We start from the raw sequence: 15683 nt of genomic DNA on the forward strand, positions 1-15683 counted from the left end.
TTTAATGAAACAGCAGCATTGGTTGATTGAAACAAAAGCAGGGGACAACATCAGCATTCACCTGGTGAATGTAATATTCACTTTCTTTTAGCTCTGTTTTGGTCTCTATCATCTCCTGAGGAAAATATCTGACTCTTTAGCTGCTAAATGCTCCACTGTAACAATTAGCTGCTGGGCAGGTAATGTACAGTGGGGGTTTTAGAGCTATTTTTACTTTAATGTTGAAGGTACTTCATTTTTTGTTAAAATAATTATTTCATTGTCGAACAGAACAGGTAGTTATACATGTGTGTACCAATAATACATTGAAATTAACAAGTACATACCTGATAACTGTTTTTTCTCCCAGGAGACACTTTAACATATCACAGCAGGAAAAGGTCAGATGTCATTACATAACACTACATTTAAGTGTTCCAGTATGTTGCCATTATTATTATTAATTACACCTGCTGAGAAAAAGCACCTGTTACAACATGATACCAGCAAGTCCATATCTTTTTATGCCAATGCCTGCATGATGGTTACCTATAGGAATCACTCTGTAATAACTGTACTGTAGGGATCCTTGACCAACATGTAAAATAAATGGATCTTCAATTGTGGGATTATGGGCTGTAAGAACAGGCTTTCAAACAGAGGTGAAAGCCTGTTTTTCATCCCAGTGAGGTAGTCAAACTTTATTCCAACTACACATGATTTTGAACTGTTACAAAGCAGTTTTTCAAAAACAGAAAATATAAAATGTTTTTATTCCATAAAAACCACATAGTGCAAAATAATTTACAGTGATGTTAAGACAGCAGATTTCAAGGGTACTGTGATTTATGTTACATGATGTTCCCTCAATGCTTGTGTAAAACCTTTTAAATCTTAAGAACAATAAAAAAAAAAAAAAATCAAATCTGTATTTTACTTGAAGCCAGAGATATCACTCTGAGGTGTTAAATCAACGTATTGATCAAGTCAATAAATTAATCAGAACATTCACAACATAGTGTAAATCATTATTTCACAGTGGAATCATTTTTCTGCCTCCACAGAAAAGTTATCAAACTGAGCCAGTTCATATGAGTGTGTTCCTATGGCGGCCCAGCCATTCTTTGGGTTCAGTACCACAGCTTTCTTCCACAGTGGATATCCATTCAGCAGCCCTGACGCATACTGGCCCTGCAGGAGAGAGATCAGAGTGACAAGCTGCAGTGGAGGGTTTTACTACATACAGTACATGTACCTGCTTTACTGAATACAGCATGACTCTTTACAGGCAGACAGTCAGTCACATGAATGTGACAATAAAGCATGCAGATGTGTTCAGTTACCATGTGATTACACTGTAACCAACATTAACAACCAGTCACTGTAGTCATTTACTAAAAAGCAGATGACGATTGATGTTTCTTTATCAATGGGACTTACAGTGTGATCTGACATATACAAAATGTACCAACTGACATATTCAAATGTCTTGTTATGTCCAATCTATAGCCCAAGACCCACAAACATTCACCATGTGAATTTTTGGCATTTTTGCTTAAATAACTTATCAATTATTAAAATTACATCAATTTTCTGTTGACCGACTAATTGATTAATAAACTAATCATTTCAGCTCTACTTTCAAGTACATTTCATTGAGTTCTGCTTTATTTTTGCGGGTAAGACTACAGTTATCATCACTTCAAGCACAAAATTTGACCATAAGGGCCCTAGTTTTCTTACACAATGACCAGTGCAAAGCCTGCTATATTGATTCATGTAACGCAAAGGGCAAAGGACTGTGTGAAGAGGAATGTAAATGACAGGGTGTGGGGAGTAAGCGAATCTCAGCCAATCACAGCACAGGTCTTGTAGCACTGAAACAGCTGAGCTAATCGCAGTGAAGCATGACAACAGCTCAACAAATGAAAACACTTACTTTTACAGTGAGGGATAGGGTGTGCCAACCATATGCTCGGGTACCAGACTGTCCCTCAGCCAGTACCGTCTGACCCGCTGTGGACAAAACAAGACAACAAACAGATGTTTCTTTATTACTGGCCTCCATGATACAATGTGTAATGAAGCAGAGAGTGATACTACTGACCGAGATCATTGGTGACTTTGTATGTGCCATCTGCAAAGACCCAGAAGAAGACTCCTTTGGCGCTACGGACTGACTGCCCTCCTTTATCCACCCTGGCTGCTACAAAAACACCACCAGTCTTAACTTTCTCCATGAAGACATCACATGAGACGGTCAGGTTCTGCCTGCAAAACAAAAAAAAAATTTGTGTAAATGCAAAGGTTCATCTTGTCAGCTGTGGCCTCTCTGCTCTGTGTGTGTGTGTGTAGCTCAGCCCCGCCCTCGGTCAAACACACACACACACACACACACACACACACACACACACACACACACACACACACACACACACGCCTGCAGCTCTTTATACATCCATGAGACAAAGACCAAGAGCAGAGCGGAGCAGAGCAGAGAGACGGAGACAGTGATGTAACCTGGTTGCTACACTACGAGTCCCGACCTCACAACCGGATTATTTTTGTATGAGTCTGTACATTTTTTATTTTAGGAAAATCCTGCATATTATACCTTTAAACAAAAGCTGACAGGTTTCATATCTGGCAGGTTATATTGCAGAGTTTCTGCAGACTTCACCAAGTTAAATTTAAGACTTTTCCAGACCTGCAGATACCCTGTATTTGTGTGTGTAGCATGGTCTCACCACTGATAGTCTCCTATGACGCTGATGGTCTGGTCAGCGTCTGCCACCCATGTGACGGGTCTCTCAGTCAGAACCTGGCGCAAGGTGAAAACGTGAGGTCCAGGGTCGGTCAGGTTGATGTAGTACTCAAACACCCCGGTCTGGTCAGCAAAGTCTGGAGCTTCTGAGAAGGCAGGGTTTCCTACATACAGAGATGCAAAAGCACCATGAAGGTCTTTTCTTCCTCCTCATTTCAAAGTGTCATTGTAAAATTCTGTGACTGAGCCCATTTATGGATACTGTATAATTTGGGGGCCAAGCACTGAAGGTGTCCCTTTTTGTTTTGATACTCTGTTCCTTTTTGAAATGATACATTTTTAAACCTGTGTCTTTCAGTTCAATTTTATATAAATGCTCTTGGCTTAAGCTCTTTTAACCAAACTTGGTGCATGTGTTTGGATGCTGGGTCTGAGCTTTACTGCACAGTCCTGGGATGTTCTGCCACTAGAGGGAACCAAAACCTTGAAATCTCATTATTGAATGCACAAAATCTGCATAATCAATAAACTCTCAAATCTTCTAGTATTTGTCCACATGCTACCAAAATCATAGAGTCACAGCTTGTTTAGAGTCTGGAGATGAAATGTTGTAAAAAGTTCTGAAATACGCTCAAAATCTACGATGCATTGGTAATGAATATTTTAGCATAATATGTACTGTGCAAACAAAATGTTTTAAATTGCCAAATGTGTGATCAAACTTCATGAAAATATCAGAAAACATTTTTTGTTGATAACTAAACTAAATTAATAGACCATTGGACATAGTAATGTAGTGGTCTAAACACATGCCCTGAAACTGTAAGGTCACCTGTTCACATCCAGCCTGGCACCAAGCTGTATCCTCCTGTTTCTGCCCATCACTTGTGAACTCTTGTGGTTTTAAATGTATTATTTCCTGGTTTGTAAATGAGCATTTGTAAGTTTATTGATTCTTTACTTTCCCAAAGATCCTGTGAATGTTTTCCATTTCAGAATTGCTGGAAAAACCAAGACAATAGAGTAATAACCAGTAGAAAACTAGTGAGTACTCTGGGCTGTGTGTATGTTACTTACGGACATTAAAGTCGTCCTTGTAGACTTTGGGGAAGCGAGCGGAGGCAGGTGGTTCGGGGTAACTGCCTTTCTGTCCTGCTGTCATTGTGGTTAATGTGTAAACCTCGTCTTCAGCCAGATTTAAGGTGAATGATCCGTCTGACAGCTGAAATCATCACAACATATTTGTGAGAGACAGTTAGATAAGATGCTGTTCAAGTCTTTCTGGGACTGTCCCTTTACCTTCAGTGGAGTTAGCTTCTCGAAGAAGGAGGAAGGCTTTTTTGTTTTGAAGTTGAACTGCGAACGCCATACTTGGAGCTCCTTGATGGAGGCCTAGGAAAAATAAATAAGCTTGAGTAAGACTGAAGTATCACTCAGTGTCTTTTAATAGTTTAGTGAAGACCTAAGAGGAACTCACAAAGGATCCCTTCAGCTGGAAGGTTGCATTCTGGGATGTCACGTTGAAGTGAGGGAGTGGAGGTCTTATGCAAACTGAATGATCATGAGTCTGTAAATGGAGGAAGAAACGAGGGGAAAAAAAGTTGTAGTGTTTTTGTAATACTGTATCATTAAGCAACATTTGTCTCTTATATATATGTAACAACAATACATGAGCATCTATAACTTTTAGGCACTTCCACTTATGTAATGATTTCAAATGACAGAGTGCCAGAAGATGAAAAGATTAGAAGCAAAAAGTTAAAAATAAAAACAGGAAAGCTGAACTTGCCATGGTTTCTATGACAACAGTGAGGTTTCCGTTTCCATCAGTAAGGGCTACATAACTTCCACCTTGTACCAGATGTCCAACAGTCTGCAGGTACGTCCATCCTGGCTGAGTGAACTGTGTGGTGTGGGCTACAAACAAAACAATTCAGTGCTATAATGTAACATTTCCTATTAACTCATTTCAAATGTTTAAATGTGAATACAACTCAGTTCATGTTTAAAAAGTCTGTTTCTGCTTTTATCTAAATAAACAGGAACTAGGGTTGTCCATTGAACTGTTATATGAAATATAACTGACCAACTGTCTGACCAACAGGAAAAAGCAGAGGAAGTGTGTGAGAGTATGTGAGAGCTTGTGAACTCTGATAACTAGGAAGCATCTCTTGCCTGTATGAGAGCAATGAAATGAAATTTGTAATTTACTGACCAACATCACAGTTTTTTGTAAAAGCAGAAGTTTGTGTGTGTTGTGGTGTAAAGTGTTCCAGTGTGTTATTAATATTCTGTCTGCAGCAGTGGAGCCTCTCTGCTGCACCATTAGTGCCATCGTTATCCAAAATGCAGTTTTCTTCACTTGACCAGACTGTTGTTTGTTAATGGTGGAGTTGCACTAACGCCTTTTTAAAGATGAACTACAAGATAAAACTAGCATGTGCTCACTCTGCACCTTCCGGTTACACTGACTTGTAGAAGATAAGAATTGCAATTCTTAAAGTTTTCCACCCAACCCTGCTGTATGCTATCAAACTACACCATCTTATAACTTTATTAACCTTTTTGACATATACAGTAATAACTAAAAGCCTCTTTACACTACAGTGCAATACATTATAATAATAATTTGCTTTCTCCTCTTATCTTTGACATGGGATGCATACATGTAGTTCATTCTTTTAAGTTTTTAGCTTAATATTATTACTGCTGGAGTGTCATGTTAGTGTGATGTTAACTAACTAACTGCAGAAAAACACTGTTGTCTATATAGTCGCATTGTTCTCAGTATCAGCCTCGAATATGAAACCACTGAAATGCAGCACCTGTGTCAATATGGGTGTCAACTGTACTCTTTCAACAATCCTCCTTTGCTGTTAAGATCAACAGAAATAACAAGTCTCACATTTGCACGATATGTCATAATATCTGTCTCTCTATGCAGGTTGTCATGCGCACCTGTGATCCAGATAGGAGACTCCACCACATAGTTGCCACTCCAGGGCTCCTGAGCTGTCATCAGCCCGTCTCGGCCGAACGGCAGCTCCTCGTAGTAGCTGGCCACCAGGTTCCAGGAGATGGTGCTGGAGGAAGAGTCAGTCAGACAGCTGCTTCTGATTTCATTTTTTATTTAGTTTTTTACACCATGAAGATAAAATATTTTCTTTTTTATATTAAAAAAAAACCCAAAAACTTATATTAAACTGGATAGTTAATAGAAGTTTGAACTGCTAGACATGACTTGTAAGGTCAGTTAAAAACTTTTCAAACATTTCATTCATATAAAGTAAACATGATGATTAAATGTCAATCATAAAAACACAGAGTTGCTCGTGTGTTTGCTTACGCAGTCATGAGTCCGTTGACATAGTTCTGGTTGAGGATGCGAGCCCAGCAGCCTCCTCCCACCTCATCGTTGAAGGTGCTGTAGTCCTCGGAGGACCACAGCTTCTTCTGTGTCTTCAGGGCCTCTATTACTGTGTTGGTGCCTGGGTAGTGGGCCCTGAGGGGTCACACATACGAAACACAGGGGCAAGGTTCATATGATAAGAATGACACTTTTCATTTACGTTTAATAAGTGATAAGTTACTCATGTATTTTTCTTGAGTAACTGTGTTCACCACAAGTCTCTACAGACAAACAACAAACCATGCACCACTGCTGACAGACATAAAATCTATTAGAATAAACCAAGAAATGTGATTGGTGCTTCTTTAGGAGCTTAAAACTACCAAGAACATGGCAGAATACAGGAAGATACTCATGCACACACACACCAACTAGAAACATTCAGTATTTTCAGGAACAAGTATCAAGTTAAGTGACAGATTCTCACAACAGCTGGCTGATGTTATAGCATCCAGACAGGCGAAAGAGGCCGTGCATGCAAGCTTGATTGATTGATTGATTGACAGGCACAGAGAAGGATCCTACCCTATCACGTCTACAGCTCTGCTGAGCTCGGGGTCTAGCAGCAGACACAGGGTAATGGGCTCCCACAGGTTGTCACTGGCTATGATCCTGACCCTCTCCAAGCCGCTCTTATCCAGTGTGTACCGCAGCAGCTGGTACAGCCAGTCACAGTGACACAGGAAGACAGAGAGCAGAGGAAGAGAGGCAGCTGTGACAATTCTGACTTTGTCTGGCTTTAAAGTATTTGCTGCGACCATGTAAAGCTCAAACACCTGTGAAAACTTTTTGGGGAAATAAAGCCAATATGCCTTCAAACTGACACCCATGTGTTTTATTAAATAATGGTGTTAAACACATTTTAACACCGATTAGTGTGTAAACTTTAAAGCTGCATTAATTGTTTTTTGTTTGTTTGATTTTTATTCATTTAGGCCACTAGGGGGTGGCAGAAGAAGCTTGAAAACACAACAATGACATTATCATCTTGTGCAGTTGTTACGTCCAATATTCACTCTCCTTTTAGCTCTGGTTTGGTCTCCACCAACCCCTGAGAAAAATATCTGGCTCTTTAGCTGCTAAACGCTCCACTTAGTTCACCAGCTAATTGCTAACTGTCTGTCTGCTGAGAGTCTGCTCACTAATTCATCTGCTCCCACCGTTTGTGTTCACAAGAGATCAGCCTGATATCAGCACACAGCTAGCCAGTCAGGGCTAGCTACCAGACTGGTAAGAACACACTGAAGAAAGTAGAATCCACACACAGTTCACTTGACTGCCACCTCTCTGTTGATAGCCATAGCTAACTAGCCATCCTAATTTTCTACAGTATTGTAAATTGTGACATGTGCACGCTGTAAATATTCACATCACAGCTCACAGGACTCAAGATGGTTAATGTAGACAGCTAACATTTAATTTCGGACGCAAAATAACATTTTGTGCATTGCAACTCAATTCCCAACATTTGACTGTACCATTTCAAACAAGTTACCACAACCTGCATATAACATTAAACACACATGTACACGTATTTCAAAAGGACAGAACTCTCCATGCACAGCCAGTATTTTCAGTCAGGTGCTGGTTGGTCGCAGGAACACAAGGTGAAAATCAAAATTAACCACCGCACACTGAGATGACTTTACTGTGACTTTATTAGGAGCCAACAACACATGTTACATGTATTCACTGAGATAAGCCATAGTTGTCCAGGGTCCATTAGGATTTTAGGAATCAATATTGGATAACCAGCCCTAATGGTAATTATCTGTGGCTGATTGATCCACCGATAATATACAATATTGATTAATGCAGCTTTAAAATAATGTATTTCTGTTTTTTTAACATGACGGCAGCAATATACTGTGCAGTTTTCTACATTGAAATTGGTGAGCTACGTTAAGTGGAAAAAGTGTCATGCTTCATTTGAAAATACTTTTCCATGCACATGGGCATGCATATATGCAGGTTATCAAGTTAGTTTATGATTGAACTGTCACTTATGACTCTAGGAGTGCAAGAGAAAAACAGCCACAAACATTTATAGAGAGGAAGGAGTCGCTGGATGAGGAACACAAGCCCAACTCAATAAGTGCTTTAAGCAAAGACACACCCGGATGCAGAGGACATTTCACCATCTGTGCATCACATGTTTAGTTGTCATCAATTGTCCTTCAGTGAATCTGCAGCACACGTTGAAACCCACACACCTCTGCATTGTGACTGCAGTGCCGTTTGGTCAATTTAGTGATTATGCAGTAAGAGTTTTAAGCATCTCATTTCGTGCAACCTTCCAAGTGTGACCTCAAGCCGACTGTACTTACCCAATCACGTCAACAGCATCATTAAGGTACGGGTCAACGATAATAGAATTGGCGATGCTCCAATCACCATCAGCTGCGATGATGCCAACGTCAGTAAGACCAACTTTATCCAGCGTGTTCCGGAGCACCTTGGCAACAAAGACATGCTCTCAGAGGAACCCAGCTAGACTTTAAAATCATCTCAACCACTGAGAAGTCAAACTTGTATTTCTCATGTCAGACAAAACTCAACGTTGGTGGCTGTTTTTCCTCCTTTAAGTCACAGTTTAGGCTTAAGTTCATAAATAATACACAAAGACTTGCCTGGTATATCAATGAAAGATAAAAGATTAGAATTACCTTGATGTACTTGCTGTCAAAGTTTCGCTCGTTCCAAATCTAAATAAGTGAAAGTGAGTTTCAGTTACACAGGTTCATTTGTAATCAGCTGCTAGTTAACACTAAACCACTTAACACTAACATCCTACATCCATCATTACATACAAATTCATTTCAACATGGTTAAATCCAACTGAATTTTGTTAGACTTGCTTTGTGTAACAATTACACAAAACTTTGTGACCACATTAGTTGCAGTTGAGTAGTTGAGACTTTATTTTTTAATCACTGGAAGGAAGGATGGCTACAACTGGAAATTAGGGCACTAACACATAAACAAGGCATGCTGGCTATCATTCATTTTGTAGAGGAAGCAGCAGGCAGGTAGAGGCAGTTAGTGTGGAGGGCAAAGTTCACATAAATAAATGAACTGTGACCCGGAGGGGGTGAGGTAACTTATCACAGCTGATGTGTATCACGTATTTATAGTAAATAAATGTAGTTGGAAACGTATTATTTACTCCTGAAATGACATCAGATAGAGGTCCCTCAGTGGTCCGTATCACTGTCAGCTGAAACAGCAATACTTCAGTAAACTACATTTGATTGACAGCCTGATTGATCTGCTTACTTTAACACATAATGACATTATGATCAGCAATTTTGCCTTTTATTCCTTCCTAGTAAACAACGCAAACTTGTACTGACCTCTACCATGAAATAAGTTGCATATATACTTTCTAGATATATTTACATGTCCATTGTTGAAGGCAAAGTTCTGATATAGAGGGCAGTTCTATGATACATAACATGAAGAGTGAACAGGAATGATATTCATAGTAGATGAGTACACACCCCAATATACTCAATGTCCAGATCATGGTACTGCTTAGCCCCAAGGATCCAGTTCACCACGTATGCTGCAGTGATGTCTGGAAAGTCATAGGGCCAGTTCTTGCCATGGCCCACCCAACCAGGAAACGCCCAGGGCAAACCTGCACACACACACACACACACACACACACACACACGGCTGAAGATACTTTGTGTACCACCAATACACAGTAATAATTGTAAGTTAAACTTGCAAATCTTTGATATAGCAAAGAGGTAGAAGTTCCATGAGGCTTGTTATGCCAATTGTTTTCAAGCTGCATGTTACTAGTATTTACAGAGGGATTGAAGCCATAATCCAGGGTTGAATGAAAAGAAGAACTGGTTTAGTGTTAATTCAAGAAATGTAAAACCTGTTTGTTTGCCCTCCCTGGAATGCAGGGCAGAAGAAATGACAGTGTGCTTTCTTACCTATGAGTGTGATATTCGGGTTCCTCTTCTTAGCCTCTTTCATAAGCCACCACTCATAGCCTCTGAAGTAGTTTTCATCATTCTCATAGTGCATGTGCGACGGCTCCGTCCCATCTTGAAAAATATCACAGTCCAATGAGACGTCAAAACCAGAAGATAACATTACAGTTGGGTTTTTTTTTTGTTGAATGATCTATGCTCTGAGGTTTATCTGGGTTTTTACATGGCCCTGATATAAAGCACTTTCTCTACCCTGAGCAGATAAAACTAGAATATCTAAACAGTCACGTTATACTGTATTACATCTATTCTACTGTCAGACGTGTGGAACAATTCTTTTTCTCGAGTCATCAGACTAGTCAGCACTGCGGGAAACAACATCTGTGAATATGGAGATCAATCAATCTGGCACTTACTGGGGTCACATACTACAATTACAACTATCTGATTACTCCATTAAGTGATCAACAGAAAATTAATCAATAGTAAGGCTGCAACTAATGGTTATTTTTCATCATCAGTTAATATGTATATAGAAAATGTATCACTCATATTTTGTCCATAGATTAATTGTTATTTGTAAATTTTCCAGCAAAATGGTTCCAGCTTCTCAAACATGAGAATTTACTACTATTTCTTGTCTTACATTATAGTAAACTGAATATCTTTGGGTTATGTACTGCTGGTTGGACCAAAAAAGCAATGAGGAGACATTGTTATGGAGACATTTTTTACTGTTGACTGACTAATTATTTTAGCCCTGATACATTAATGGTTTATCAATTCATCCTTTGTCAAAAAATGCAAAAATGCCAACTATTTTCTGGCTCAAGGTTCTCAGAATGAGAGGATTTGCTGCCCTTCTCTGTTTTTGTGTCACTGTAAATGTAATATCTTTTGGTTCTGTGCGGGTGTTTGAATATAATTAACACACTGAAGCTGTCATTGTGGGTTTCCTGGAAAGTATGAGGAGAGATTTCTGCTATTTCTGATATGCTATAGTGTAAAGATGAATTAATAAACGTTCATCATTAGTTTTAGTGCTACTTAGTATCACTCACCAGTAGTTTGGGCATCTCCTCCAATCTCTACCTTCAGTATGTGCAAAGACGCCCCAAAGTTTGGCTGCAGACATCATAAAAAAGACATAAACATGAGTTTCCAAGTAACTGCTACAGTAAACTGTATGAATGATTGTAGCCTACCTTGAAAAGGTAGTCTAATATCTGGCTGCGGTAAGGCTCAGCGTAATTGACCAGTAAACGAGACGTCGCCTAAAGAAACCAGGACACAAAATGTGACATTGGTGAAAATGATAACTGGAGTATTCAGGCAGACTTTACGTCCTCCTGTGGACACTATCGTACCAGGAAGTAGTCGAGATGAACTCACCCCTCCGCCGCTCAAGCCTCCAATTCCGTCAAAAACTCTCCCCAGTCCGTCTTTATCGTTCAGGATATAAGTCTGTGAAGAGCAGCAATGCGAAGAAAAACTTAAAAACACCACAAACACCGCCAGCGCTCTCCGCTCCATACTGTTCAACTGCAGTCTGCCTTCTGTACGTCACATGGTACATCACATGACAGCTCTGCGAGCGGTCACGTGCTCTCAAAAGACTTCAGTCAATAAGCAACATTAAAATATTACTAAACTCAGCATATTTCAAATATGACACAAATGTGTTACACATTGAAATATATAACGCTCAAGTATTACAGTTAGTATAATTTCAAAATGAACATAATGTTTATTTTTATTTATTTTAAATTTTCAAGTTTTTTTTTTTTTTTAAATAAGCTATAGTTAGGCTACAGGAAGGACATTTGAAAAAGATGAGAGGAAACAACGTCTTTCGCAAAAATAAGAAACTAGAGAGAACAGTCAGTACGTACATCAAGAAGTGACTCGGACTCCCACAATGCCTCAGCATGTTATGGAAACGAGGCTCCGGAACTGCCTATCACTAGCCTTACTGAAGAATACAAATGCTCCAAGGTAAGGCTGGTCATGACCCTGACAGAAACTCAGGACGCACAATACAGGCGGCAGCTCCCAGACTGGCAGCAGGCAGAAAGTGGAACCCATCTGAGGCACCAAGTGCAGCATGGAAGAGACAGCTTTGGGCTAGGCACAAATAGACCCACATGACACAGAGCAACACCTGCCAAGAAGAGGGCTGGTGGTAAAAGTGAAACAGCAGCAGGAGTGGGCAGATTGACGTGCAAAGGCAGTCTCACAAGCAAAACAGGGCCAATGGACAAGATGGGGAAACCTTGTACACCAGAAGCTTGCCTGGAAGGATCTTTGGGAAATGGAAGGAGGCAGACTTAGCCTCATCATCAGAGCCATCTACAATGTTCTTCCCAGTCCCAAGAGCCCGAGTCGGTGGCTTGGAAGACCCATCATGTCTCCTTTGCCAAACACCAGGAACCCTATGGCACATACTCACCGGCTACAAGACCAGCCTCACCCATGGACACCACACCTGGAGGTCAAACCAGGTCCTTCAGCAACTAGCACTAGTCTTGGAAAAAAGGAGGACTAACAACAATGCCTTCTCTTCCCCAACCCCTGGCTTCTCAAACACCATGGCCTTTGTACCAGCAGGAAAGGTATTAAAGAGGTCAGCTGCAGGAAAAGAATCAAGCCTACTCTACACAGCCCAGGACTGGAAGATGAAGGTCAATCTAGACCAGAAGCTCACCTTTCCATCATTTCATTATGATCATTACAACCAGTCTCACGCCAGATGTGATCCTGTGGTGAGCCTCACAAAATGCCCTGTTCATCATAGAACTGGCAGTGCCATGGGAGGATGCAGTTGGTGGAGCATACAAATAAAAAGTACTCCGATCTAGCAACTGAAGCAGATCAAAAGGGCTGGAGAACACAGGTGTTCCCTGTGGAGGTCGGCTGCAGGGGTTTGGGGCCATATCAACCACCAGGCTGCTGAAAGGGCAAGGACAGGCCCTCTGACAGACCATCAGGTCAATGGCAGAGGCTGCCGAACTAAGCAGCAACTGGCTCTGGCTGAAAAGAAAGGACAAGAACTGGGAGGCAAGAAGACCAACAGCCAGCCGGAGGGATAGAAGCAGAGGGGGGTGCACCTTGGACACCAGGTGTTGCTGTTTAGCCCTCCGGTGATGTCATGGGCCTATCAAGGAAACACAAAGGAAGGAGGGTGCCTCAGGGTGCCACTGATTTACAGTCCACACAAACAGGTCTGAATCATTGACAGAAGAAACCTGTCAATGAAACAACCTCAACTGATCCTCCTGAAGTTCTGTTGCTGTGAGGGCCTAGCAATGAAAACACTAAGGAAGGAGGGCCCACCTGATGACCCCAGTGAAGCGTTTACCCCTACTCCCACTCAAGGAATGATTGCCAATTACAATGTGGGATTGTAAAACCAAGTCTTATGAGCTCAACTGATAGTTTTGGTTAGCCTACTAGTTCAGATGAGGGTTTGACACAATGGATACTTTAACAAGCTTTTAAAATACAACACATTGTCAAAGATGAAACAAGTGGTTTCCAACCTTTTTGGCTTTTGACATCTTACAAAAAGTAGTGTGTAGTCGAGGTAACATGTCAGATGTATATGAGTTGTTAACAGCTAAACTTCTCACATGGTTTCATTTCAATAAATGTTCAAATTATCCAGTATTTCACCAAAAACCAAAGATTAGAGTGTAAATCCAAAACTGAAAACAAAAACTTAGTTTTTTTGTCTCATGACCCCTCAGATTTATCTGGTGACCCTTTGGAGAGGCCCGACCCTTAGGTTGGGAACAATTGGACTAAACTAGCTAACTGTATATAAAGTAGTTCAAACTAGCTCCACCTCCAGCAGCTACAACAGTAACATGCTGCTTTCACACTGATGCTTCAGTATTAATAATCTAATGATGTCAAATATAATAATATATCATCCAGAGGCACCAAACCACTACTTAAAGCTACATCAAGCTCATAATACCTTTGTACTTTTTCTTAAGTAGGATTTTTTAATGCAGGAGTTTTACTTGCAATGGAGTATTTTTACATTTCTGTGTTGGTATCTTTTCCAGAATTGTAATAGTTGTTCTAGGCTTATTTAATGTCTCAGAGGTGCAATAAAGGACCTTGTCACAGGGTGTCACTGTTGTCCACCTAAACAAGGTTTGGCTGCAGATGAACCAGCAGACAGATCAACTCAGTAAACCTTCTGCTTTGAAATGATTCATCAATATACATCAAACTTTTTAGAATCTTGGGATATAAAATATTATTGCTCCTTCTGTCAAGTTAATGTGACCATGAATTGAATTGTGTTGGTAATTATTAGGCCTCACTTGAATGGCTAAATTTGCATTATTCTTATTTGATCAATTGTATTATGTAATACCTAAACTTAACCTAAAATTTGTTTTTGAAAGTGCTCTCTATAGAAATGTGCACAGAGCTAATTTTAAGTCATTAAAACAACATAATACCATGTCATACATAAAATACAAAATACATACTGTACGTATATGTATTTACATACATACATACATATATACATACATACAAACATTTTGTCCAGTTTAACAAATTTACACCTAGTTACCTTTTTTGCAACAATCTATCTAACAGTCTACTCTGATTCTCTGCTCACTGATCCTGATCCTTCAGAGCCACAGGGGGGTGGAATTTATCTCAGTATGCACTGCGCAAGAGGCAGAGTACTCTGTATGTACACATAATGTAGCTACCACTTCATAAGGACCATCAGAGAATGAGTAAACAAACTGCCCAACACATTATGAATATACATGTAATGATTTTACAAAGCTAACACCATCTTTATCCAAATCAGCCAACACACACTTTTTTCACATAAACAATGCATCAAAATCCTAGTCAACATAATAGCCATAATGTAATATGTACATAAGAGCCTAAGGCAAAATCCCTACATCCAAGTTAACATCATTCCTGAGGGCTTATAATCAAAAGTCTATAAAGTATACTGAAGGCCTGCATAGAACACAATAATACAACACATACAATATACACAGTACTACTGTATCTAAAGATTGAGCAACATGTTAAAGTACTGGTCTTAGACTTGTTTCCTGGTTTGGGCTAAACCCCTGAGTTCAAATGAAGGCAAATTTTAAAATGTTTTAAAATGTGAAAAATGTTGATCACTGATTCCCAAAACCCAAGATACAACCTCAAATGTCTTGTTTTGTCTTGACCAACAGTCCACAACCCAAAGATATTCAGTTTACTGTCACAGAGGACTAAAGAAACCACAAAATATTTACATTCAAGAAGCTGGAATCAGAGATTTTTTCTTAAAAAATTACTCAAAGCATAATAGTAAACCCACAATTTACACTACTGTAACAGAAACTCAAACATTACAACATCTTGACAGTAAGTCAAGCATAAGAAATTTGTTATTTGTTCCCTGTTCTTTTGTTTCATCATTGCAGTGATGGTGCAATTATTAGCAATCATGTCACAATGCTCCTCATCAGTAAAATACTGTTAAAATAAGGAAAAATGCAGGAAAAATACTGCATTGAATCTGTGATCTGTATGTTTAGTT

At 39.8% G+C, this 15683-nt stretch overlaps 1 protein-coding gene across 2 annotated transcripts; it reads right to left on the minus strand.

Annotated features, from left to right (window-relative positions):
* Positions 1 to 733: 733 nt before the first annotated feature.
* On the minus strand, positions 734 to 11674 carry galcb (galactosylceramidase b). 2 transcript variants are annotated; one of them, XM_042389424.1, is made up of 17 exons: positions 11495 to 11674; positions 11308 to 11376; positions 11164 to 11227; positions 10103 to 10216; positions 9653 to 9792; positions 8819 to 8857; positions 6678 to 6808; positions 6090 to 6245; positions 5702 to 5826; positions 4533 to 4660; positions 4221 to 4310; positions 4043 to 4135; positions 3821 to 3965; positions 2727 to 2907; positions 2087 to 2250; positions 1919 to 1995; positions 734 to 1170 (listed from the first exon to the last, which is right to left on the minus strand). In XM_042389424.1, exons 1-17 carry the CDS (start codon positions 11633 to 11635, stop codon positions 1024 to 1026), a joined length of 2004 nt encoding a protein of 667 aa, XP_042245358.1. In that variant the 5' UTR covers positions 11636 to 11674; the 3' UTR covers positions 734 to 1023. The 2 variants fall into 2 exon arrangements, with proteins under 2 accessions (XP_042245358.1, XP_042245359.1); XM_042389425.1 differs by lacking the exon at positions 6678 to 6808 and adding an exon at positions 8480 to 8607.
* Between the last annotated feature and the right edge of the window lie 4009 nt (positions 11675 to 15683).

The sequence above is a fragment of the Thunnus maccoyii genome, chromosome 16 (genome assembly GCF_910596095.1).
Source record: "Thunnus maccoyii chromosome 16, fThuMac1.1, whole genome shotgun sequence".
NCBI classification, from domain to species: domain Eukaryota; kingdom Metazoa; phylum Chordata; class Actinopteri; order Scombriformes; family Scombridae; genus Thunnus; species Thunnus maccoyii.